The sequence below is a fragment of the Martes martes genome, assembly GCF_963455335.1.
Source record: "Martes martes genome assembly, chromosome: 5".
NCBI classification, from domain to species: Eukaryota; Metazoa; Chordata; class Mammalia; order Carnivora; family Mustelidae; genus Martes; species Martes martes.
In genome coordinates, this window is record NC_137892.1 from 25897099 (window position 1) to 25924372 (window position 27274).

General features: G+C 42.6%; 1 protein-coding gene across 3 annotated transcripts in view; it reads left to right on the plus strand.

Moving 5' to 3' along the window:
• Positions 1 to 24950, plus strand: part of TNFAIP8 (TNF alpha induced protein 8) — a 113111-nt gene extending 88161 nt beyond the window's left edge. For 2 of the 3 annotated variants that reach the window (XM_080804997.1, XM_080804996.1), the window contains exon 2: positions 23299 to 24946. In XM_080804997.1, the coding sequence (XP_080661123.1) occupies positions 23299 to 23864 (566 nt within the window). In that variant the 3' untranslated portion in view covers positions 23865 to 24946. Of the gene's footprint in view, positions 1 to 23298 lie in introns of all 3 variants that reach the window. The other variant, XM_080804995.1, reaches the window with a different exon arrangement.
• Positions 24951 to 27274: the final 2324 nt, after the last annotated feature.

Sequence of the window (27274 nt, forward strand, 5' to 3'; positions counted from 1 at the left end):
GGTCCAGGGGTAAAATATTTTGCAGCGTTAAGCTCTCTGCTGTTCTCATGAGATTCACGGATCATCCAAACCATGGATGATGATTCATCCTTGCTGTCTGGATTTTAGGTACAGGACAGCATTGTACTCAGTGACAAGTTGGGCCATACATGGTTACAGCAGCCGATAAAAGCAAGATGGACAGTCAGAGTGTACAGTGCATATGGGGGGTATTTAAGAAGGCCTGATAGGCCCTTCTTCTTGCTGGTTCCCTTTGAGGCCATATGGGAGATGTTTTGTTTCCTGGCTGGTGTTTTATTTATTTATTTTTTCATTTATTTATTTATTTATTTTAGTTTTTTTTTTTTTTAAATTTGACAGAGAGAGAGAGATCACAAGTAGGCAGAGAGGCAGGCAGAGAGAGGGAGAAGCAGGCTCCCTGCTGAGCAGAGAGCCTGACACAGGACTTGATCATGATCATGAGATCATGACCGGTGCTGAAGGCAGAGGCTTAACCGGCTGAGCCACTCAGGCGCCCAGTGGCTGGTGTTTTAAATACAGAGGTCAGACTGAAGCTCAGTATAGACCCATGAGAGGGCATTCACCAGACCAGGTCAGTTCAGGCTATTGGAGGCCCTAATATGCTAATTTCTTACTCTGTTGGAAAAGTGATGGTAACTAGAGAATTGTCTTTCAAATATGGGTCAAATGGACTTTATTATCAAAACACTTCTGGGTGGGGGGGGGGGCACCTGGGTGGTTCAGTCGTTAAGCATCTGCCTTCGGCTCAGATCATGATCCCAAGGTTCTGGGATGGAGCTCTGCATCAGGCTCCCTACTCAGCGGGAAGCCTGCTTCTCCCTCTCCCACTCGCCCTGCTTGTGTTCCCTCTCTCCTTGTCTCTCTTTCAAATAAACAAATAAAATCTTAAAAAAAAAAAACAAAACACTTCTGGGTCAATGGAAGAGGGAGTGGTTTTAGGCAACCCTTGTGTTTGAAATGTCTGGGTTTTTTTTCCCTCCACTGTTTTTTGGGTTTTGTTTGTTTGTTTTGCCATGGAAGCATCTTTCTGTTTCAGTTCATTAGAATTATGTTCCTATGGGGTTTTTCCTGAGTTCTAGCCACTGGGACATGGATCAGCCCAGAGAGGTTTATTACTCTTAAGTTTACTTTAAAATAAAAAGCAACTCTTAGGAGAAGAGAAAGCTGTTTCTTGATTGGAAGACAGGGAAAGCGTGGGTAAATTCATGTGTAAAATTCTTTAGGCTGAGTAAAGTAGGCCTTTAAACCTGATTTAATGCTTTGAGCAACTAAAGTTCCAGCTTTCCTTTGTTAGTTTATAGCCAGAAGATGAGAAATGGGCTTTATCAGACTTCGACAGCAGGTTAAAGGCCCCTGCATGCTTTAAACCATCAACATCTATGCCCTGAAGTTCTATCAAATAATGAGTGATAAAGGCAAGCTACCGGTCAAAATGATCTGAATCATGCATGAAAAAAATCTTTCCTCCAAGACCAAAGCAGTGGTCTTTCTAGGATTGGACTGACATTTTGCACTGAGGCCAGGGAAAAAGACAAGGCCGTTACCAAGATCTCTTCTCACCCAACACTAGTCTCCAGCCAGAGTTCCAGGCCTCTCCTCACTACCCCTAATGATTTAAAAAAAAAAAAAAATGTACTAAAATATTTCAGATTCTTTACGCTCCATCAAAATGCAATGAGCCAGAAGTCAGTTAAGAAAAGATGACCCAACTCCTGACTCCTCCATACTTTGTTAGATGCCGTTAAGACCTTAGAGAGCTGGGATAGTATTAAGGCCCACTTTTGGAACCTGGAATCTTAATCCAAGAATTCTATAGCTTTTTTTTTTTTCTTTTCTTTTCTTTCTTTTTGCTTGTATCTAAGATGGTTCTGTTTTGTGTCGATATCAATGTAATGGAAGAAACATACTCACAGATCCTAGACACTTGCTATTCAAGAATTAAATTGCTTTTGTTGTTAGCTAGAATCTGTATACATTCACTTAAACATAGTTCCTATATTTTGGTGGTGGCAACTTGTCAAATGGTTTTATTTTATTCTGTAGGACATAATGAAAAAAATTGTTTTAAATTTTGCTTCACCAGTAGGGAAAATATAACAGAAATTCATTTTGGGTATTTGCTGTAGAATGTGCCCCTCATTGGAATGTGGGTGGAGTTCTGGCATTTGTATATTTGTACGTTTCGGGGAAATAAAGGTACAGAGAAGCACTTGTTCATCGTCTACATAAAGCCCAAGTGTACAGCTGACAGCTTAAAAATACCGTATGAGACGACATTTATGTCCAACAGTGACATCTGTTTCCCTCATTCCAAGTTCAACAAATGGCATTAAAGATAGATGCCGAAAACGTAAGAGAAAAAGCACCCCCCCCCTTTCTTTTTCCCAAATCCATTAACTCTACTCACCCTCCTTTTCAAAGCGGGAGCATAGACTGAATGGCATAAATGGAAAATCAGCAGGAGATGAAAGGAGAGGAGTTCAAGAGGAAAACTGTTTGGTGTTAGGGTAAATTTTCAGATTTGGAAACTGACTCCAATCATACCTCTGTAGACTTGATTCATCTTTTTCCTAAGCGTGTACTCTTTATAATACACATTGTCTCACATCTTGGAAGTAAATTCATTATTGTTTTTCTAAGATATCTTCTGCCTTTTGCAGCAGGGAAAATATTAAAAATCACGTCAATAAGAAAATTTCAGTCAAGGAAGTTGTCTTTCTCCTTGGAAACAGTGTTCTAATTGGAGGTTCTATGACTTATGAAGAACTCACTATAATAATAACTGCTTGATATGATCAGTAATATTTCCCAAAGATATGACCGTCAATCTGGCTAATCATTTAAGTTAGTAAAATTACATTCGTAGCCTTATCAACTGAGGTTCCGCAGATCATACAAGGCAAAAGTATTTAGAAAATCACTCTAGATACCAAAAACTGCAAATTGATCATCGTAAGTTGTCTTTCGTATTTTTTTAAATGTGAGGTGAGTTAACTCTGCTTTTATTTGCTAATGGGGATCTTTGTTCTTTGTCTCTTTATCAAGTTGACCCTGGTAGAGTGAACTGATTATTCCCAGTCACACGTAACACCTGGAGTCATCATAGAAGGTGCTCAGCCCCTTTGCCGCCTCCAGACACAAAGCCTCACTACCCACTTCCCCACCCTCAGCCAGCTGGGCACACTTACTAACCTTTAAAACAACAACCTAAACCAAATAGCTCTTACTTAGCACACCAAGAATGACTCCCCGAGAGTCATCACATTCAGTGTTTATCATACCACTAAATTTAAGAAAGGACAAAGAGATGCAAGCGTTTATCCCCATGCCTATCACCATACTGGGCTGGGCCCTTTATCTACTAGGACATGGTCAAAATGGGCATATGCTGGGAATCCGACCAGATGTTAAGTTCGTGCTGGTAGCCTTCATCAGACAAGGATTTGCGGTGTGGAAAGTCTGTTCTGTAGCCTTGAGCAGTTTTCAGGGTAGGAGCTATTAGCCCCGCCCATATGGAAGTACATGCAAGGGGGAGGCCACTTCCGGGTAAGAGAGGGTGAGGAAGGGCTGTCTCTGGCTGTGATATTCGGGTACCGCTGTTGAGATGGCTCCCACAGGCAGGAAGCTTTGGGAGGGAGGGGCTGTGTTTGTTTCCCCAAGTATGGTGGGTATTCCATTGGTGATGGCTCAGTGAATGATTTTAGGAGGCTCGAGGCATAGAGTTAAATGATCTTCAGTCATATTACAGAAGATCCGTCCATTTCGGTTCCCTCGGAACACTTGTGTCATCCAAAGGGAATGTCTGTATTTGAGGCTCTGTGACCTTTGTTACTTACTCATCCTGACTCACCCCCTTTTGTACCGCGCAGGTACACACCGGGCTCGTGGCCTTTCGCAGGCAACAATTTCTGGTTGGTTAGAAATGAAAGGTGTTGGCTTTTTCCCTCATCTAATTAATTTTTATCATTAAAAATTTTTAATTATTTTTATCCTTATGATATATGTAAAGGAATAGTACCTTACCATTCACATAACATATAATTCCCTTTTTGAAAAATATTCTTCGTTTAATACTATATTAAGCAATCACAGGGAAATAAAATGCAATAGTAAGTAGAAAACAAAAGCACGTTGAGAAGGTGGTCCTCAAGGGACAGGGGTTGAGGATGTCACCCAGGTAAATAGAGGATGACTTTCCAGGTAGAAAAGAGAGATTTCAGCAAATATCGTGGGGTGGGAAATGCAAGGCATTTTGAGGAAAAGGTGAATGAAGAAGTTGCTGGGGGCACCTTCGTGGCGCAGTCAGTGAAGCAGAGGGCTCTTGATTTCAGCTTAGGTCATGGTCTTGGGGTCCTGAGATTAAGCCCTGTGTCATGCTCTGTGATCAGCAGGGAGTCTGCTGGAGAGTCTCTCTCTCCCTCTCTGCCCCTCCCCCCGCTCACACACTCTGGCTTTCTCAGAAAGAAATGTAGAAAAAAGTTGCTAGAACCCACAAAACCATTGGAGAGTCAGAGCTAGGAATCTGCCTTCTTGCTCAGCTTGATTGCCTGCTTAGGGAGCAGAGGGCTGTTAGGAGCGGGAATCTATGGGAGTCACACCCAAGGCTCTCCAAAGAGTGATTCAGAATGGCTTAAGTCCCTGATCATTTAAAGCAGGGGTGGCTAACTCATAGGCCTTGGGTAATTTCCTGGCCAGGTATTGAACTGGAGGGCTGGTTTCTGCCTGCATTGCTGCCACCAGCCCCAATTTTGTCAGAAGGTCCGGTTTTTCTTGAGAAGCTGGAAGTGTGAATTTTTAGGTCAATGCTCCCAACTTTTGCATGTTTTGCAAAAACATGCAATTGAAAAAATTGAAAAAAACGAATTGAAAAAAAAAATTAAAACATGATGAGGGCCTATTTTGGGGGTGATGAGAATATTCTGGAAGGAGATAGTCATGATGGTTCATAAGGAAAATCACTTAATTTTACACTATTAAAATGGTGACAGGGGTGCATAATGTTCTATGAATTTTATCTCAGTTTTAAGAAGAAAACCACGGGATGCCTGCGTGGCTCAGTCAATTAAGTATCTGACTTCAGCTTAAGTCACGATCCTGGGGTCCTGGGATCAAGTCCCACATGGGGCTCCTTGCTCAGCGGGGAGCCTGCTTCTCTCTGTCCCTCTGCCTTTCCCCCTGCTTGTGCGTGCCCTCTCTCTTTCTCTGATAAATGAATAAGGAAATAAATCTTGAAAAATAATTTTAAAAAGAAAAAGAAAAACACATTATGGATACCCAACCAAATCAAGTTACCAGCCCAAAGTATGTAATCTCCTTTTTAAATAGAGGAATTACTCTTCGCTACTTTTGATAATCCCAACAAAAAGCACTTTTCCACAGGGGAGGGAGTTTAAGGAAGTTAACCTTATAACCCTGTGTTGACCTGAGACCTCTCTATTTCCACCTCTGGTCTCCATGCCTTCTTGCATCTCTAAAAATAGGGCCGGTGAGAGGCGTGGTGAGAAGAGAAATGGTAGCCTTAATTCTGGAGCTCTAAACTATCTGGATAAAAGGGCAAAGGTATGAGAAGGTGGGGACACCCAAATTATTCTATTTTTTAAAATTTTTAAGTTTTATTTATTCATTTGAGTGAGAGAAAGAGAGCGAGCACACGTGGGGGTGAAGGGCAACAGGAGAGGGAGAGAGAATCCTCAGGCAGGTTTCCTGCTGAGCATGGAGCCCATATGGGGCTCAATTCCACAGATCAGACTTGAGCTGAAACCAAGATTTGGTCGGTTAACTAACTGTGCCACCTAGGCATGCCTGGCCGAAGTTTTTTGTTTTTTTTTTTAAGATTTTATTTATCTATTTGACAGACAGAGATCACAAGTAGGCAGAGAGGCAGTCAGAGAGAGAGGGGGAAGCAGGCTCCCTGCTGAGCAGAGAGCCTGATGTGGGGCTCCATCCCAGGACCCTGGGATCATGACCTGAGCCAAAGGCAGAGGCTTTAACCCACTGAGCCACCCAGGCGCCCCAGGCCAAAGTATTTTAAAGAAATGATTTATTTTGTTGTTAGTTGGCAACCGGTCGTAAAATTGATAAGTTATGTTGTTTGCCAAAGTTTATTTTACCCAAATATCTACCATTAGGGAAGTAATTCATCTCAAGGACAGCAAGCTCATATATTTAGAGAACTGTTTTTCAGTTCTTACAAGAGAATGACTATAATGGCCTTTTTAGTTATTTTCTTTAACTGAAAAATGAGTTTAATATACCAAGTATATGTCATCAACATCAAAGGATTATAATTACTTTAATGTAACTATTTGTCTCCTTGGTTTTCAGAGAGCTTTATTATTTTTAATTCTAAATATAATTTTAAATTAGCCAATTTCAGTAAGAGTAAAATAGAGAACTTAAAGGTTTTACAATATATCCTGACTTAATTTTCAACTCTTTCTTAGTAAACTAGCAAAAGCAAGAGAACTCATGCTTTTCAAAATTTTCAATTTCTTTTACATTTATTCTAAAAAATAGGCCTTTCTTATCTTAAGAAACAATATCCGTCCTAGAAACAGATTAATGTTATTATCGCTGCAGAATGTGGGTTGTTTAATAAGCCTTACCAGTTCCAAATATTATCAAAAGATGATTGTTTTAGATGCCTATCTTTAGTTGACTAAAGATAGCTGAATTGACTCTTTTAGAATAAACTTTTTCCAAAGGTTGACATTGCAGTGTTTGTTTTTTAGTAAGGGTATTTGAGATATGATACCTAATGAATAGTAGTATAATTGATTTATATTCTCATATTTTGCTTATGTCTTATAAAAAAGGCAGTATTGTCCCCCACGCCTCCCCTATCTTTCTTCCCACCCCCTTCCAAAAGGACCTGGGAATTTTTAAAGCCAGCAGATACATCGTAAAGATTAATTGAGCATTTATTACGTCAAGGAATAAGTAATAAATTATAGCCAATCCCAAGGGTTTAACTTTCAGGGAAAATGGGAGCAAATAAATATGGTAGAAAGCAGTTTGCAGGAAGAATTAGAGACTGGAGAGAACATTTCTGATTGTGTTAATAAAGCCTTAAGAGAAGGGGTGATATTTGGGATGGACCATAGGGGATTGGATAAGATATCCCCCAAGATGGCTCCCCCTTTCTTCCTTCACATTTCTGCTTAAATATCACCCTTCTCAGAAAGGACTTCCCTGACTACCCTGGATGAGATAGCATAGCTTCCCCCCACACCCTCCCCTGGTACTTCTCTCCACTGCAAGCATGTGCATACACAGACACACACACACACATACGCATGCACCCACACAGACATACCCTTGTTTTCTTCTAGCTTCTGTCACAACCTGACGTTTTGATACAGGTTTGTTATTTTGTATCTTATGTCTTCTCTACATGTGTGTAAATATGTGCCTCTTGAGAGCATGCACTTTCCCCGCTTTCCCCAAGAGCACCCTGTAGGTGCTCCACAAAATGTGTTGAATGAATGAATGATTCAATAAGTGGAGAAGGCTTTTCTGCTAAAAGTCTGCTATCTGTGGAGAGCCCCAAACTGGTATGGAAAATCCCTGTTCAGCTTTCTCTTAGGACACTGATAAATGTGGCAAATTCCCCACCTGTCTGTGACCCAGTTAGCACATTCTGTAGATAAAAGGGGGAGATTTGGGTGTGCAATTATAGCTTCCTGAAGTGAAGGACTACGTAACAGGTGTTATGAAAACAAGTCATTATTGCTCTTAACCTTCCCACCATTTCCCCCAGCAAACCCCCCTTGGACCTTCACTGGCTATCTATAATTTCTATTTAAATTCTTTGTAAAATCTGTAGGACGCACACAGATCCTTCACTGTCTGACATTCAGGTACACTGCTGGGCAGAATTTCTAATTTGTGGGGTGTTGAGCATCTACCTTTGGCTCAAGTCATGATCTCAGGGTCCTGGAATCGAGCCCCATGTCAGGCTTCCTGATTAGCAGGAAGCCTGCTTCTCCCTCTCCCACTCCTCTGCTTGTCTTCCCTCTCTCACTGCATATCTCTCTGTCAAATAAATAAATAAATAAAATCTTTAATAAATACATACATACCTACCTACATACATACAAACTCTCCTCTTGGATCATCTGGCTGACTCATTTGGAAGAGTGTGAGACTCTTGATCTCAGGGTCAGAAGTTCAAGTCCCAAATTGGGTGTAGAGATTACTAAAAAACAAAACAAAACAAAACCTAGAATTTTTAATTCCTGAAGAACCAGTAGGAGTTGTATAGGTTGGCTCTGATGTATAGTCATATTTATTTCTGTAAGGAAGGAGTCGTCCACGCCAATGGCTGGAGAGCGTGGGAGATGAATATACACATGTGGAGATCACCAAGGAGGGCCTGTGGTACACTGGGAAGGGTGGTTTCCTTCTCAAGGCGGCAGCCACGGTTTACCTCAAGAGCAATGTTGCTGTGTGGGAGTGTAAACCTGTTTTGGTCAGATCTTATGATTGTTCAAAGAAAATCAGAAACACAGAGGAGCAGAGGAGAAAAGTTTAGTAAGAAAGGTAGAGGGGCGCCTGGGTGGCGTAGTCGGTTGAGCGTCCGACTCTTGGTTTCAGCTCAGGTCACGATCTCATGGTTGTGGGATCGAGCCCCGGTCGGCTCCCTGCTCAGTGCGGAGTCTGCTTCAGATTCTTTCTCCCTCTCTCTTGCCCCGCTGCCCCTCCCTGTTCATGCTCTCTCTCTCTCTCTCTCTCTCTAAAATGAATAAATAAAATATTAAAAAAAAAAAAAAAGAAAGGTAGAAAGTACTTCACAGAAAGCTAAGTGTCAAGCTGGAAGTACCTAGGAGTAAGCGGCACTGCTTCTGGAAACCTCTGGGGTTTTATCAGGGTTTTATCCAACAATTTCAGAGCTTTGATGGATCTGAGATGCTTTACCTTCAGGCCCAGCAAATCTCATCTCACCTTTGGCTTGCCGTCAGTGGGACCTAGCCTCTAAGACACTGACATGGCTATAAAATGCTTCACTAGCTTAACCCATTTAATACAATTATGGGGGAGAAGTTTGGACAAGAATGTTGGGAGGTTGTGCCAAAATGCATATTTGAGAGATGCCCGAGCTGAGGCCAAGAGGTTACTCCTCCTAAAATACTCAAACAGATGGGTTTGGGATACTTGCATGGAAGATTCCAGAACATTTGCTGTAGGGATTGAGTTAGCTAAATATGGTCACTTTTCCAAACAAAGTGGCTGGTTATTCTGTGTGTTTTGGCAAAGGACAGAGGAGAAAAGCAGGAGACAGAAAAGGAAAATGCATGTCTTTTATGTAGATTCCTCTCCTTTATTTATTTATTTAATTTTTTTTAGGTTTTTTATTTATTTCTTTGACAGAGATCACAAGTAGGCAGAGAGGCAGGCAGAGAGAGAGGGGGAAGCAGACTCACCGCAGAGCAGAGAGCCCGATGCGGGGCTAGACCCCAGGACCCTGGGATCGTGACCCGAGCCGGAGGCAGAGGCTTAACCCACTGAGCCACCCAGGAGCCCCGATTCCTCTCCTTTAAAACAAAAAACTATTTTACGTCTCCTTGGTAGGGCTGTTTTTGTCCATGAGGTACAAGTAAACTTATTTGTGAAGCATTAAAATACGTGAAATTGAATTGATTTCCTGACAAATCTTCATGAATTGCTGTAAAAAATATTGATGGGTTCCACAAAGGTCACGCCATGCCGGCCAGAGGGCACATTTGAATACCAAGATGAACAGACATGCTCCCTCAGTGGACAAGAATGATAATCAAGTATGATAAGATTGGAATTTAACTCAACCACAAGGCAGAAAATCACATTAAAAGGAGAGATTTCTTCTCTTGCATTGGATTTGGAGAGATCCTTCTGCCTCTGGATTTGGAAAAGCTTCATGGTAGACATGGCTGCCTTTAAAGACTGAGCTGGACTTTATCAGGCAGGGATGGAGGCAGAGGGGGAGGGTAGATGCTTTGCTTTTCTGAGTTCTCGACTGTGGAAGACCTGTGCTGCTTCTGTTTTTCCCATTCAAGGAGTTGCTTCCTCCTGGGAAGCAGACAGGCTCTAAGAAGTGGGATTCTAGGGGCGCCTGGGTGGCTCAGAGGGTTAAGCCTCTGCTGTCAGCTCGGGTCATAATCTCAGGGTCCTGGGATTGAACCCCGCATTGGGCTTTCTGCTCAGAGGGGAGCCTGCTTCCCCCCCTCTTTCTCTGCCTGCTTGTGATCTCTGTCTGTCAAATAAATAAAAATAAAATATTTTTTAAAAATAGAAGTGGGATTCTAAAGCTGGCTCAGCCACATCATGGCGTTTGATGGACAATTCATAAGCAACGAAAACCATCTGAAATGCACTTTGCTTATGGAGCGCTTGTGTGCCTGAGGCTGAAGCAGCGGACCTTGACTTTGCCATGTCCTTGGACATGTCCCTTGACTTCCAAGTCTTGGCTCTCTCACCTGGTTGCCTCGGGGTTAAATCCTAAGAGGACTAACCCAGAACAGTTTGATCAACACAGAAAGTGTTACTGGGAAAATATTTTGCAAACCTCAAGAGTGCTACACAAATGTCAGCTGTACTTTTATTGTCTGGTTGTCCATAGTATTTAACCAGGAGCCACCTGATGAAACCAGAAGGGCTACGTTGACTACTGATGCCCGTTTTAGGGTCTGATTCAGTAACGAAACTGCACTCTTGTGTGCTGGATTTTAAAACCCGTTACTGATTTTCTAAGTACTGCGTGTGTGTAAATATTCATGAGGAGCCAGGGCCCCTTCGCAGGGTGGGAAAATGTGGAGGTGGAAAACGGTGGGAAACCGTGGAGCTTGGGTGCCAGGGTGGCTCAGTTGGTTAAGCATCTAACTTGGTTTTGGCTCAGGTCATGATCTCAGGGTCCTGGGATCCAGCCTTACCTTGGGCTCTGCACTCCGCAGGGAGTCTTCTTGAGATTCTCTCTCTCTCTCTCTCTCTCTCTCTGCCCCTCCTCCCTGTCCCACCAAACCACTTAGGGTGCCTCTTATAAATGTTCTCTCTTTCTGTCTCTGAAATGGATAAGTAAATCTTTAAGAAGAAAATCATAGAGCTTATTTAGAGGATTTTCCTCTACACTCTGGCAGAAGATGGGATTTTATCAATAATGGAAAGATTTCATGCCCTTGAGAAATGTGTAAAGAAATCCAGCTTAATTGAAAAATCTTTAAGAGAAACATCACCAGGGCACCTGGGTGGCTCAGTCAGTTAAGCGTCTGCCTTTGGCTCTGGTCATGATCCCAGTGTCCTGGGATTGAGCCCCGCTTCCGGCTCCCTGCTCCACGGGAAGCCTACTTCCCTCTCCCCCACTTTCCCTGCTTGTGTTCCTGCTCTCACTCTCTCTCTGTCAAATGAATAAATACAATCTTAAAAAAAAAAAAAGAGAGAGAGAGAGAAACATCACCTATCTTAATCCAACATAATAAATAAGGAAGCATTCACTTAATTTAAAAGAAGAAAAGTTCACTAAAGTCACTTTTGCATAAATGCTTGTAGGACATTTTTTATTTTATTTCTAAACCTGTATGAGTGATAGAGTTAGGCCCTGTCCAAATTTGGGTTTAAGTAACATTTAAGAGAGACTAGCTTCTCTGTTCTCTTGGACACAGCATTAAAATTCTTTGAGGCTTTACTACAATAAGCTCTATTCTTAAAACATTTTCTTTGGATTCTGGGCATAAGCCCACATCTACTTTTTGGCGAAAAATTTTTGAGAGGGAATTAAATCCATCCAGGGTCTACTTAGAGCGTGCCTTTGTGACCGAAGTATGTCTGTCCGAACATTTTATTTTATTTAAAGATTTTATTTATTTACTTGACAGAGAGAGATAGAGATCCCAAGTAGGCAGGTGGGCGTGGGGGGTGGGGGAGGGGATGCAGGCTCCCTGCTGAGCAGAGAGCCAGATGCGGACCTCGATCTCAGGACCCTGAGATCATGAGCCAAAGGCAGAGGCTTAACCCACTGAGCCACCCAGGTCCCCCTGACTGAACCTTTTAAAGTGTAGCGTTCTGGGAGTACACTTCAGTGTTTATACATCCAAATTACATATGGTGCCTCTCATAAATGCAGCTTCTTAGATTGTAGTCCTGGAGATTCTGATTCAGTAGGGAAGGCAGTTTGTACTTCTAAGAAGCTTCTAGATTCTTCTGAGGCAGGTGGCCTGTGTCATTGACATTCCTGACCCAGATAGCCACTGTAGATGTCCCCTCCCTGCCACTAATCCTCTTGAAAATGGAACACCTTTGTGCTGTGAGTTTTCTTGGCCCAGTCATGTTATACTCAGTGTTTCCAGTTTTTCTAAAATCTATGGGGTCTACACGTATCTTTGGGCTCCTGACCGGAGATATACAGCTGCCCCTGGGCAGATTGTTAATCCCTCTCCAGCTGGGGGTGGTGGGGTGGTGGTGGGGAGATTCTATAGATCAGCTCTGGAATATGGTCATGTTTACTTCTGGAAGGCGAATCTTCTTTTCCTTCAAGGTCAGTGTTTTGGGTCAATCTCCTTTTGTGATAACTTTTTCAAACCTAGCTTCCCTCCATGATTACATCCAGCAAAATGAATGTTCCCTCTCTTTGCTACTGTTGCATGTTTACAGGCTCCTGTTATAAACCTAGTCATGGTGCGTTCTGCACCCCCACCCCCACCCCAGCACCCTGAGGGCCTGGGGAGTGGCGATACTGATATTTATCATTGAAATCACAGTATCCGATACATAACAAACACTCAACAGAAGTTTTGTGGAATGCTTCATGTCTTGGGTTCACGTTCTCCCTTTATATGGGTCATTCTTACTGAATCCTCGTAAAAACCTTAGGTGGCCTCATTTGCACACGGGGAAACTGAGGCATGGAGCCATTGGGTAATTTGCTCCGGGGACACTGCACTCAGTGGCAGAACGAGACTTCCATCCCAGACAGTATGGCTCTGGAGTCTGTGCTCACATTGCCTGGCTTTGCCCAACCACCTGTCTTGCCCTCTGCTATGTGCACAAGATGATTATGAATTCATTCCAGAGGGATAACAAGTCAATTTGTTAGCCAGTAATTTTCACCAACCTTATCCTACAAATTTATACAAATATGGGACCTTTCTGTAATTCATTTGGAAAACTTGGGCAAATAAAATTATGGTGTTTCTTGACTATTTTACTAATCCTCCAGACTTTAATGTTATTAATGCTTTTTGTGCCTCTTAAGGGGTACCTTAGTATACACTGTTCCCCAGATTTCTTTCACCAGGGAGAATTTTGTTCCCCATTAGACTTTTTTTAACTTCTTAAGGAGCTAGGTTTTTTGGGTTTTGGTTTGTTTTGTTTTTAACGTAATTTGAGGTTTCGTGAGACTTCCCAAGAAATTTCTCGGGTCCTAAATATTTGAGTGTCTTCAGTGCGTAAATCATCTTCAGTGACCACTTAGACTTCCCTGGGATAGTCACAGGTCTGTTGTCGTGGGGTAATTACTAATAGTGCTCTTTTCAGAGGTATTCCATTTCCATGATAATCTGTGATTGCCCTAATCATGACATTTGTTCACCTTCGTTAAATAAAGATCTGTGTTTCACGCCCGCTACCTTCTCATTGCTCACGGAAGGACTTGTAGTGCTGTTCACAGCCATGTCCCCCTAGCAGCTACCATTTTGTATCAGTCTCGCATGGAACTAGGGACACTCACACAGTTTGTCTGTCTTCACTCAAAAGTTGCATTTCTTGGGATGCCTGAGTGGCTCAGTTGGTTAAGCATCAGACTCTTGATCTCAGTGCAGGTCTTGATCTCAGGGTCGTGAGTTCAAGCCCTGCATCGGGCTCTATGGTGGGTGTGGAGCCAACGTGGAAAAAAAAAAATTAAAAAGTTGTGTTTCTTAAGAATTGCAAGCCTGTAAGACTTCTTCATACTGCTCAGTATCTGTTCATGTGTATTCTTATCTGTGCACAAAAAAGCCCAACTCTGAAAGGGTCCCAGATATCTAAGAACACTTTTCACCTCTGAGAAGCAAGAGTTGGGATCCAGGCTATGTTGTTGGAGGGCAAAGCTGGGAGACTTTTCGCTTTATCTGTTTACATCTGGCCTTTGAGCAGTGTAAGCATATTTTTTTGTTTCCTAACATTATCTTTTAAAATGTTTAAAAACTGCTCAGGGTTTTCCCTGAAAAGACAAGCTATTTTAAACCCAGCTGGTTTGATCTCCTGTATATGGAGTCTGTTTCCTTCACCAGAGGAGAACTAGTCTCTTGCTTTTGTTTTCTTTCCCTTCCTTTCATGTTGCTTTGCCGAATATATTAGGTTTTCCCATACTTTCAAGAAGAAGCCTCTTTTTAAAAGCTCGTGTCGGGTAATGTAACTCTTGACAGAATAGCATGAAGTTGAACATATCTAGGTCCAAGCTCATCTCTCCCACTTACTGACTATATGGCCTTGAGTAAGTAACTTAATTTCTCTGGACCTCAATGGCCTTATCTGTAGAATGGGGACAATAACAACCTCCCTCTTGGGATTGTTGTGAAGCTTCAATAAGATAATGCAGATTCTGGGCGGTTCTGGGGATCATCGGGTAAACGTTCAAAATTCAGTGGTTAGCCAGTGAGTCCTCGTGACCATGAACCTCTCAGTCTGACTTTGGGTAACCACAAAAGTAATTTCTATTCTTGTATCATCTATACTAATATTTACAAGACAGACATTCCTCGGGGTCTACTTCATATAAATATCGCCAGCCTTTCTTCCAATCCTGGTATTGGGTGAAGCTAGAGGCAAAAGAGACATCTTGCCAGAGTTTATGCCATGCAGAAAAAAATCAAGGCATCACACGATTCCTTTGGCAAGTCGACTACAAAGGAGCAGAGATGAAGTCTAATACGAAGTTAAAGGGGCTGAGACTCAGGAAATTATGTTTTCAATTTTAAAATCATCGCACCGCGAAGCCACAGGAGTCAAGGACGCGGAGTTGATCCTAAAATCACGATGAAGAGATTCCAAAATTCAAACAGCAGAAATAGCCCGAGATCACACAGGGAAAGGCTTCAGAGTGTTTTCTTTAGGACGTAATTTCTCTTGTCTACAAATTCGGAAAACAGGGAACATCGGGACATACGAGGAGAGAGAGCACAGTGAGTGTCTAGGTTGGGTTTGAATCCCTGCTCCTCCGTTTCAGTGGGTATTAAATAAGGGAACAAGGCTCTGGGGTCACGATCCTAGCCTGCGGCTGGGTGTTTTCAGATTCCTAACTCATTCACTTTCCTCCAAGCCATACTGACTTGAAATGAGGTCCCGCTTAGCGGATAAGAAAACTGAGATTCTAAGAATTAAATTGCACTCAAATTTACAACTCGGGGCTCTTGACCTTGAGCCTTCTGTCTACTCATGCTGCTCTTACTTGGCTTTCTGCCCTGCCTTTGGGTTGCTGGTTCTCTGGTTCACAGACTCCTCAGGAGATGCTGTGCTCTTTGGGGTAATCTTGTTGGCCAGTTGTGGGTTTTTGCTTTGACTTTACTTTGGGCCCATTTGCTCTGCATCTCTCCCAGTTGCACAGTTTTGCATGGGCAGTGATGCTTTCTCTCCTCTTGTCTTCGATTCTGTTCTCCATTGGTCAGTTTGTTTTGGACAAAATACCCTCACACTACCTATCAGAGTCCTTGTGAACAAGAGATTCAACACCTTAAAAAAGAGAAATTGCATGAGAAAGCTTTAATATATTGTCATCATGGAAAAGGAAATGTAACTCCTTATTAAACTGAGGTCTCTGTGAGGTCTCTGTTTTCACACAACCATCTGGTGTTTTGCATTTCTCAGCTACATATTTCATCCAGAAGGAGTTGATTAATTCTGACCAAATGTGATTCAGTATTCGAAAGCATCAGAATGCATTCAAAGTTTAGTTTGTTGAGTTCTTCCAACAAAACTGTGGAGAAGTATACTCTGTGCCAGGCATTGGGTGAGACCCCCACTGGGTGGTCTATGTCCAGTCCTTTTGGAGCAGTTCCCAGAACTGGGCATCATTTATTCTCATCTGACAGTTGGGGAAACCGAGTCTCAGCAATCTTTGGACTTTTATGCGTACACCCTTCTTTTCCAGGCGCCTGGTGGAATGAGTTACTGCAGGAAATGTATATTAATTCTCACTAGTATGCTAAAGGTTTATGCTGCAATTTTTCTACTTTAAATGGTATGGATGAAAAAATTCTAATATGCATTGAAAGTTGTTTTTAAGAAGGTAAACTCATGACTCTCCCAAAAATACAAAATGGGCATGCCAAAGATTTAACCAAACTCATTAATTAATGAGGAACCGGGAAGCTCTTATAATTTGTTCAGGAGAATCCGAAGCACGACACAGGCAAACAAGAAAATGAAGACTGAGTTGCACGTCCCCTGGAAAAAATGGATTTGTATCTCTAGGGACAAGAGGCATTTGCAGTACTGCTAGTCTGTACAACTTACGGGGTTATGGAGTAGCTCCTTGAAGAGCAGTAAAAGGAATCTGGAATAGACAGGATACTTTATGATCCCTGGTTCTCTACTGAAAAGCTACCCAGTGATTTTTTTTTTTTTCCTTTTTCACTTTCTCGGCCCATTTCAAAGTCACCATTTTCCCTAACATGTGTTTTCTTTATTATGTTGCCTCTTTTTTTTCTTTTTTTTTTCCTTTTCTTGCCCAGCATGGAGCCCAGTGCAGGGCTTGAACTCAAGACCCTGAGAACAAGACCTGAGCTGAGATCCAAGAGTCTGACGCCCAACTGACTGAGCCCCCCAGGCACCCCTATTATGTTGCCTTTTAAAGTGAGGGTGTACTCCTTCTGGAGGTGGCAGGAGACCCAAAGTGAATACTCTAGCTTGTCCCTGTGACGATGCATACTCTTGGTCTTCAGCCACTTGGGGACAGGAAAATACAAAGACACCAGAATCTGCCTTTAGTATCAGGTGAAGGACTCCAGGTGTACTGATCCTCCTAAGACAATGTTTCTTCATGTCAGGGCCTCCCTCTGTGTGACCCAAGGCTGATTTGAGGGTTCAGGTGTCTGGCAGGTGTCTCCTCCTCTCTGGGTAAGGTGGCCCCCCCTTGCTGTCACGGTTGTTGCCTCTGCTGCCTGCCACCCTCTCCCCTCCCCTGCACTTTCCCCTCTTTTTTTCTTGTTCGTTGTTTCTTCTCTCTCCTGTTGATGAGTTTCTCACTTGGGGAATTCTGAGTGTGGAGATCTGGTGTCACAGACCCCTCGCCAGCCATCCCAAGGCTTTTCCACTGGAGCTCACCAGATCGCAAGGCAGGGAAGGCAACTCTTAGCCTGTTGACTTCTTGGGACACTGTTTACACTTCGCTCTGACCACTTCCTTATCCCCACTGTTTCTTACTAAACCGCGTTTAGATTCGGAGTTACTCAGGTGCGAGAGAGCTAAGGTCTTATATATTTGTTTAAAGAATTTTTCTTAACACCCCACAACAACCAGACATGCTCTCTAAATTGTTTTCTTTTCCATCTTTCCTAAGACTGAGCCTGCTGGATCAGAGTTTAACTAGGTGGGGATTAGCAATGGCATCCATGGACATCTGCAGTCACTGCTTCAAAATTCCAAGTATAACAAATCTGATGGGTGATGAAATTGTTCACTTGTCGGTGAGGTTGTAAGGAAAGTTACTTGAGGGTTTCACTGGACGAGCAGTGTCTTAGTTGTGATAATATTCTGGAGAATTGTTAATTTCAGCAAACTATAGTTTTTCATTAATTCATTTTAGGAAAAGTTCTTATAGGGTTTATGGGGGGGTTGTTTTTATTTTTGTTTTTGTTTTATGAGCCCATTTCCCCCCTTATACACAAGGGTCAGTGTATTTTTACCATCAGCGTTTATCTCCAAATTTATAGTTGTTGATGCTAAAACCTGGAATTCCGTGAATATCAATTTGCTTTACAGCAAGCATTGCAGACGTGGATGATTTTGTTAAACCAAGAGAGGAGATACAGAGATATAGAGGAAGGGCCCCAAGATAAGTAGGCATAAAATAACGTTTACATCTCTTTCTATACAACGTTCTTGCCAGTGGCGGTCCTTGGTATGTTTTTGATATATGACATCATTTTTCCTTAGTCAAGGGTGTACATTTTTCCAAACACAAGTGAATTCTTTTTTTTATTAAAGATTTTTGAATAAGATTTTGTCTTTTTATTTGAGATAGAGTGAGAGAATGAGAGAGAGCACAGGAGGGGCAAAGGGAGAGGGAGAAGCAGACTCCCCACTGAGCAGGGAGCCCGAAAGGGGTTTGAACTAGGCTGGTACCCTTAGAGATGGAGGGAAGTGGGGAGAGGGAGAATGGAAGGCTCTTGGTCATGGGCAGGGCAAGAGAGAGGATGGTGTGGTGGGGGACAGTCAGACCTCCTGTTTGAGCAGATGGCTGGAAGGACTGCTATTCATGAAGGTAGAATGGAGAAGGAACACTTTGGGGGGCACGAAGGAATCAAGGATTCCATTGTAGGCATTGTGCATTTGGAATGCCTGCAAAACAGCCAAGAAAAAGGGAAACTTTGAATGCACTTGCAAAACGAGTCCAGAACTCCATCCCAGGACCCTGGGATCGTGACCTGAGCCAAAGGGAGATGCTTAACTGGCTGAGCCACCCAGGGGCCGCAAGTGAATTCATCTTGATGAAACACTGAAACCATATTTTCACCTCTTTGTGGCTTCCCAGGACCAACCTTGCATCTGTCCCTCTGTTACATGTTTAAACATAGACCTCTCTAGGCTTGGAGCAGGTGGACCCTATGTCTGATCTTCTACTGTAGCCAGAGGGCTCAGATGCAAGGCAAAACCATTGCATTGGCTTTTATACTAAATATTTGTATTATTGCCCTCCAGTGTTTTCTCATTGTGTAGAACGAGTCTGTCCTCTTTTTTTTTTAAGATTTTATTTATTTATTTGACAGATAGAGATCACAAGTAGATGGGGAAGCAGGCTCCCTGCTGAGCAGAGAGGCCGATGTGGGGCTCGATCCCAGGACACTGGGAACATGACCTGAGCCGAAGGCACAGGCTTTAACCCACTGAGCCACCGAGGTCCCCCGAGTCTGTCCTCTTTAAAAAACAACAACAAAAACAAAAACAAAAAAAAGACCTGAATGATGACAGTAAAAAAAAACACACTCTTGAGTGCGAGAGAAGAAAACCGTATAGCTAGCTAGGTAAAACAAATATCTGTTTCTCTAGCTTTTAAAACAAACAACCTCCCCACCCTCCAACATATACATCTAAAACTCTCGTTTTGCAGGCCAGCAAGTTTTCATAGGGAAGCGTTTAAGTGGGGCAAAGGGAGAGGGGAAGTGGGCTTCCTCTTCTGTAAGAAGTGCCATGCAGCAGGCGCCCTCACGGGGGCCCAGAGGGTGACCCAGGGCATGGATATATCATCTCGGCTCACAGAGAGCTTACTGTCTAGGGAGGAGAGGCAGACCATCAAAATTTAGGCAAATGAGGAGGATGTCAGGAACAAGGAAGTGTGTAAGTGCGTTGGTTCACAAAGACTGGAAGTCAGCATCTTTTTTTAATCTACATTTTGAAAGGCTCTGGTTGCTCAGTGAGAAGAGATTGGAAAGGGGTTTGAACTAGGCTGGTACCCTTGGAGATGGAGAGAAGTAGGGAAGGGAGAATGGAAGGCTCTTGGTCATGGGCAGGGCAAGAGAGAGAGGATGGTGTGCTGGGGGATGGCCAGGCTCCTCCCAACCCCCTGCTTGAGCAAATGCTTGGAAGGGCTGCTATTTGTGAAGGCAGAATGGAGAAGGACTGCGTTGGGGACACGAGGGAATCGGATTCCATCGTAGACATGGTGCATTTGGAATGCCTGCAAAACAGCCGAGAAAAAGGAAAACCTTGAATGCATTTGCAAAATGAGTCCCGGAAAGGGGTCAGAGTGAGTTCTAAGTGTGGGAGTTCTGGCACCTGAGGGGCATCAGAAGCCACAGGAGTGGAAGAGCTCACATGGGGGTAAGGTAGAGCAGAGGAGAAAAATGTGATCCGGGACTAGCCTTGAGATACACCAGACCTTTAAGGGATCTGGTAGAGGGTGCGGAGCTGACAATTGAGCCTGAGCAGGAATGGCTAAAGGCAGTTAATTTGCAAGGGGGAAAAAAAAATCATATTGCATGATCACAAACCACACAGCCCTGGCTAGCAGTTCTCAGCTGCAACCCCCCATTGGCTCCAAGGAAGCCTTCACCAATGCTAGGAAAGAAATCCTCTGCATGTATGCCTTCCCTGAGCAGGGGGAGAAAGAGCTTCAGCTTCCCTTTCAAAGATGACCAAGGTAGACATAACCCAGAGAAGAGAACGAAAGGAGGAAGTGGCCGCTGTGTTTCTAGAGCAGGGTCTGCAGTTCCTCTGGGGCAACAACTGGGAAAGCCTCAGAAGTCAGCTTCTCCATCCTGGTTGAGACCCATTACTGCTAAATTGGGAGCAATCTTGCTGGCCGTGGTCTTGCTTTTCACACTTCTCTTGTGGGAGGTTCAAGGGCTACTACATGAAAGAACATTTCCCGTTGTCTTTATGTTTGAAAGCAAATGGAACTTTGAGGTTCAGTGAGCTAAGGAGCTTAAGAGAGGTGCAGACTTTCAAGTCCGGTCTTAGAGAGAGGACCACAGAGGATTTTTACTCCTCTCCCGCTGGTTCTGGTGATTTCATAGTGTACAGTGTTTCCATTGAATAGACATTGTAGTAAATCCCAGACGGGTGTTCAGAGACCGTGTCAGGTCCTGGTAGATGCAACACAGAGTAACCTTCCAACTTTATGTGAGTTTCTGAGATCGTTGTTATTTCCCATGGATCTGAAATGTGGGGGGTATCCCTTCCTGTATAAATCGGTTTTATTTATTGAAATCCGTCTCCTAAATTCTGCAACGGAAGACAGTCCCTGGTCTTAATGTGGTAACAAAGTACATATGTCCGTTTATTTTGATACAAACGATTTAATGTGGATTAACCCATGCACTCTTTTGCAAACCTTTAAGGAATAGAATTGGGTGCAACCGATGGAAATCTGAAACAGCTTGGAAACCTTCACACGTTGGCCGTTTCTAATGCTTTTTCGCTTTCCTTTTCTTTCTCAAAATATATTTCAGTTCTTCTTCTGCAATTTCAGTTCATGTTTCAGACATTTAGATATCGACATCTGTGAGAACAGAGGTTATGGTTCAGGAAAGCCTTTCTTTCAGGGCATGTGGCTCTTATATTAATGAATGGCATCCTGGTCAGTAGGAACCACTTAGCATCACCTGGGTTGTATCCCACGAGCTACTTTGGCCCGAGCGTGGGACTGAACATGACAGCCCCACCTGGAGGGAGTCTCTCTTCTTAGACACCCTCCCAACCTGGATTGGGAAGCAGCTGCCCTTTTGCTTTCTGCCGTTAGCCTGTCCAAACTAGAAATAATTGTGGGGGTGCCTGGGTGGCTCTGTAGGTTAAAGTCTCTGCCTTCAGCTCAGGTCATGATCCCAGGGTCCTGGGATCAAGCCCTGCATCGGGCTCTCTGCTCAGCGGGGAGCTTGCTTCCTCCTCTCCCTCTGCCTGCCTCTCTGCCTACTTGTGATCTGTCTGTCAAATAAATACTTAAAATCTTAAAAAAAAAAAAAAAAAGAAAGAATTGTGTATCGCTAATGTCCTGACTCATTCCTACTTATCTGTACTTTTAGTCTTTTTTATCTTTCATTACTAAACGACTGCTTTCCAATATCCAGCTCTGGGCCCCCAGAGTGGGGATAGAGACCCCTAAAACCAGCTCGGAGGACCCAGAAGGCGAGGAAGGAGGCGCACAGTTTGGTGGAGTAGTATGCACAGAGTGTCAGGGGTGGGGGGGGGATATTTAGGGAAAAAATTAAACTTGGTTTGAGGAGTAAGTATATATTGAGCATTTTCACTGACCAGCTGTAAGCTAAGAGCATCACACGGCGTTTCATACTTAATATGCACAAGGATTATTACGTGTATCTTACACCTCCATCAAATTAAGTGATGGTAATTCCAAAAGCCAACTCTGAGCCTCAGCTTTTTCATAGTGTCTTATTCATGGAGCATATTTCATGAGTTCATGAAAGGGTGGCTATTTCCATAGAATATGTAAATGTTTCAAGGGAAGGAACAACAGCCATTCATCAGAAATAGCAAAAGACAGTGAGCTCTCCAAAGAATGACTGTTCTTTTCTAAGACTTAACTTCTGGGAGTTGAAATTTGGGCTGGTTAGGATGACTGAACTGGATGGGGCGGGCCAATGTCGTAGGAAATTCGATTTTCTGCAGCTGACGTTTAAAGCAGGGATTTCCTTGGGGCACGCCTGGGTGGCTTAGTTGGTTAAGCATCTGCCTTCAGCTCAGGCAATGATCTTAGGTTCTTGGGCTCAGCAGGGAGTCTGGTTCTCCTTCTGCCTCCCCCTCCCCATGCTTGTGCTCCTTCTCTCACTCTGGCAAATAAACAAATAAAATCTTAAAAAAAAAAAAAAAAGCAGGGCTCTCCTTTTGATTTGCTTCCTTGAATTTGCTACTTGACTCAATGTGGCTTTGCTATTTATCCTTCTTACATTTAAACGGGTTTCTGGTTTCTTTAAGTCTTTCTTGGTGACTGGTGCCCAGGGGACAGTTGTAGAGTTGATTTTATATTTTTGATATATTTCTTATAAAACTCAATTGGGGGAAACTGCATATTTCATTGCCTCGTGAGACGTAACGTTTTTATAATCAGAAAAAGTTATCTTTGGAAACATTGTCACCTTCAACTGCTGAACAAAGTATTAAGTGTATAACAGAAGGTATAAAATACTTGAGTTACCGGAGACCTTAACAATGATGCACAAGAACCCATTCTTTTTAGAAATGAGAACCTGGGACGCCTGGGTGGCTCAGTCGGTTAAGCGTCTGCCTTCGACTCGGGTCTTAATTCCTGGGATCGAGTCCAGCATGGGGCTCCTTGCTCAGCGGAGAGTCTGCTTTTCCCTCTGCCTGCCTCTCCTCCTGCTTGTGCTCTCTCTGTGTCTCTTCCTGTCAAATACATAAATGAAATCTTTTAAAAAGAGAGAGAGTGTGAAAGAAAGAACGAAAGAAAGGGAGGAAGGAAGGAAGGAAGAGAAAGAAAGGAGAACCAAATGCCCAGAAGCGTAGTAAAGTTTTAGGCCTTTTCTAAACAGAAACTGATGTCAGTAGATGGAAGGCAACCATATAGTGGAAAAGTGAGAAGGAACATCGTCCTTAATATCTGTTGTTTTTGTTTTTTTTTTTTAATTTGCTTCTTTGTAGTGGCCACAGATGTCTTCAATTCCAAAAACCTGGCCGTGCAGGCACAAAAGAAGATCTTGGGGAAGATGGTGTCCAAATCCATTGCCACCACCCTCATCGATGACACGAGCAGCGAGGTGCTGGACGAGCTCTACCGAGTGACCAAGGAGTACACCCAGAACAAGAAGGAGGCAGAGAAGATCATTAAGAACCTCATCAAGACAGTCATCAAGCTGGCCATCCTTTACAGGAATAACCAGTTCAACCAAGACGAGCTGGCACTGATGGAGAAATTCAAGAAGAAAGTTCACCAGCTGGCCATGACCGTGGTCAGCTTCCACCAGGTGGAGTACACCTTTGACCGGAACGTGTTATCCCGCCTGCTGAACGAGTGCAGAGAGATGCTTCACCAGATCATCCAGCGTCATCTCACGGCCAAGTCACACGGACGGGTTAATAACGTCTTTGACCATTTCTCAGATTGTGATTTCTTAGCTGCCTTATATAACCCCTTTGGGAATTTTAAGCCCCACTTACAAAAACTCTGCGATGGGGTCAACAAAATGCTGGACGAGGAGAACATCTGATCGTGTGCATTAAGACTGTGACCGCTCGTGATTTCTTTGAAAACGGAGCACTGCTGATTTATGAAGGAAAAACGAATTTTTTAAAGATGACCCATGTTTCCGAAAGACTTGTGCCCAGCTCAGGCGTCCGACGTTGTCAATAATGTTTTATGCAGCTTGTTTTATTTGAAGAAAAGCAGATTGCCAAAAACTCTGGTGAAACGCTCCCTCCCTAAACAGTTCGCAGATGGTGGGAAAGGTGTCTCTGGTCGTGTGATGCAAATAGAGAGTTGTACAAAGAAAAATGTGGATGGCTCCAAGCCTCAAGAGGTGGTTTTTTTTTTAGGTCAGTTGTTGTGTCTTTAGCACGTTGGGTATTTCTCACGTGTACAGAGTTATGTACTTTCATTCACTATTATTCCTTACTGTGTATTCCTATCTCGGTTAAAAAGCCGAAAACCCTCTCTTGCTCTCTTTGCTCCCTTTGAGATGATTTCATTTTCAAGTCCCTTTTGTTCAGTGCTCCTTTGTTAAAGATTTTGTTACTGACAGTTAAGAATTGGGTCTTCATCAAGAATTAAGACGTTCAAGAATTGAAGGTGGTCGGATCGAACCCTCAGAAAAACAGGAAACTGCTTCTCAGAAGTCAGTATTGTAGGACCCAGCTCTATTTGACGTCGTGACTAATGTCTAATAGACGAAAATACTTCGGGACTGGAGTCCTGTTTTTTAGTACCAACGATAATACTTTGAAAACGTGCTAATTCTTGAAAATGTGCTAGTGGCCTCTCCACTTTTAGTATGTGTTTCAGCTGTAAGAGACACAAGGAAAAATCTAGATGGTTCTTGTAAAAATCAGCAATACTAAGTACAACAATCTTTATTTTAGAGATGAGCTCATCCAAATAATGTAGGAGGCTTCAAGGGCCAAAAAGGAAGAAAACATATTGCTGTGGGCCATAAGAATGAAAATAAATGCATTTCAACGTTGAGTAAGGTTTGATAGGTAAATAAAGAATGTCACTTTTTTATTTAACTGATAAGGTTTTTGCTATTTTGTTATTTGCTATCTTGATGAGTAAACCAAAGAATATTTGCATTCTAAGCATTTTGTGTGTTGTGTCTATATAATTTTATGCATGTGAATGATAAAGATCTTATTTTATTGGGGGAAAAAAAAACCCAAAAACCTGCTGACCAACTATCAGGAAGCAATAGACTTAACTCCCAGCCCTAAATATTTGCATTGGCACTATTTCCATGATTTAACATACTCTTTTGCCTGGAATTTGCCTGCCTCCCAGAAGACTGACATTACAATAGGAGTTCACCAGGGAAGAGCCTACAACTTAAAAATTCCAGAGGTTGTGATCTGCTTTAACCCACCCACCCTTGTCTCAGACAAGCAGCTGAGAGAGGCAAAGTGTCTCCCTGTTTGATATAAAATCCTCAACCCTCAGATCCAAACTGAAATTACCATTCTCACTTCCCAGAGGGGGCAGGTGACTCTTACAAGTTGTGTAGCAAAAGCATAGCTTCATAGCTGTGGACAGGACCAGCTAGAGAGAGAGGGAACCTGGGGACAAATTTTGATCAGGGGGTGCCTGGTTGGCTCAGTCGTTAAGCATCTACCTTCGGCTCAGGTCATGATACCAGAGTCCTGGTATCAAGCCCAAATGGGGCTCCCTGCTCAGTGGGAAGTCTGCTTCTCTCTCTGTCTCTGCACCCCCCCACCACCCCCTGCTAATGCTCTCTCTCTCAAATAAATAAATAAATAAATAAATAAATAAATAAAACATTTAAATCAATAAGTGTGGTATGGATAAAGTCCATTTTAGAAACATCCTTGCTTCAGGCAGGAATGGGCAATGTGCTTCTGAAATGGTTTTTCACACAGTGACATTTGAGATGGTATTTAAATCATGCAGGTCTGACCTAGTCTCTACAGATCTGGGTATGATTTTATACAGAGACATTTTACGAACTTTTGAACATGGCTTCTAATTTGGGGACATCTCATGGCTCGAATGTCAGAACTCTCTAGAACTTCAATTCAAGGTGCTCACAACCAGCCATGACTTTGAACAATGATGCATGCAGCCTGCTTCTCCCACCAGGCTCTCCTTCCCCAGACGGGGAAGGCACTTTATGTGCCCACAGCCAAGAGAGAAGTGGCCTTCACCATTGTGTTCCCCAGAAAAAGTATGGTTTTACTTTGACACTTTACTGTTATTTGCCAGGTTCAGAGGCTAGAAATACTGAGCAAGTCACTTTTAAAATAGCTTTGTGTTTTTCTGATTCTTAGACCTTCCATTTACAACTCCAAATGAATTCAAAAGAGGAACCAGTGTTAGGAACTTTACTGGTACAGAAATAAGGCTTTTTTCTTTCTTTTTTTTTTTTTTTTTTGGTCTTATAGGACAATGTCTCATTCACAATTATCTGGAAAATTCTGTTTTCCCACCATGTAAAACTGGAAAATTCTGTTTTCCCACCATGTAAAAAATTAAAAACAAAACAAAAAACCAACAACAACGAAAGGCTTAAGATTTCTGATTGTGTTTTGCCCCCTGCAAAGGATTAAAATGGTATTTTGTGGTCTGTACATACCAGTTGGATATTTACTGAGATTTTAGTTTATCCTTGAGATTTCTAATGGGAGTACCTGATTATAATTTAGCATACTGATCTGGACAGATAATAATTGACAGATGAATATATCTATGCATTTAATGAAATATTTGTAGTAAACAGTTAAGTGCTCTGTAATTGCTAGGAAATTAAAATACACTTAAAAAAAAAAAAAGATTTATTTGAAAGAGAAGGAGTGGCAGTGGGAGAGCAAGACACAGACTCCCTGCCCATCAAGGAGCCAGATGCAAGGCTCGATCCCAGGACTCCTGGACCATGACCTGAGCCAAAGGCAGATACTTAACCAACTGAGCCCCTCAGGCACCCCAAAATTAAAATATTCTAATAAAACTAACCTAATTTGTATGTTAAAAATATTTCGACATTTTTCGTCAATCTTGCTTTTCCAAAACCTGCGTTATCTGAACTAGTTGAACTTGGTCGTGTTTGAAAAAATCACTGTTTTACTTGATAGATCGCATTCCTGGGACTAAAGCTTCTCTGTAATTTGTTAAAGTCCAAGCAGGTTTTAGCAGCCCGTGCTGTTTATGGGAGATGAACTTTTATCCAAGCTCTGAAATAATTTTCCTTATGATGATTCAGATAAAGTCTTTATAGAAACCCCCTAATGAAAACATTGAGGTACTACCCAGAAAAATGAGTCAACTTTTTTCCAAAATGAAACAACAGGAAAATCCTCAGGATCTTAAAATCACATATCACTATCACAGCAAGCGATTATAAACCTGTTTTCTCTTTTACTGAGGTGTTCTCTTGGTTACTTATGTGTATTCCCGGGG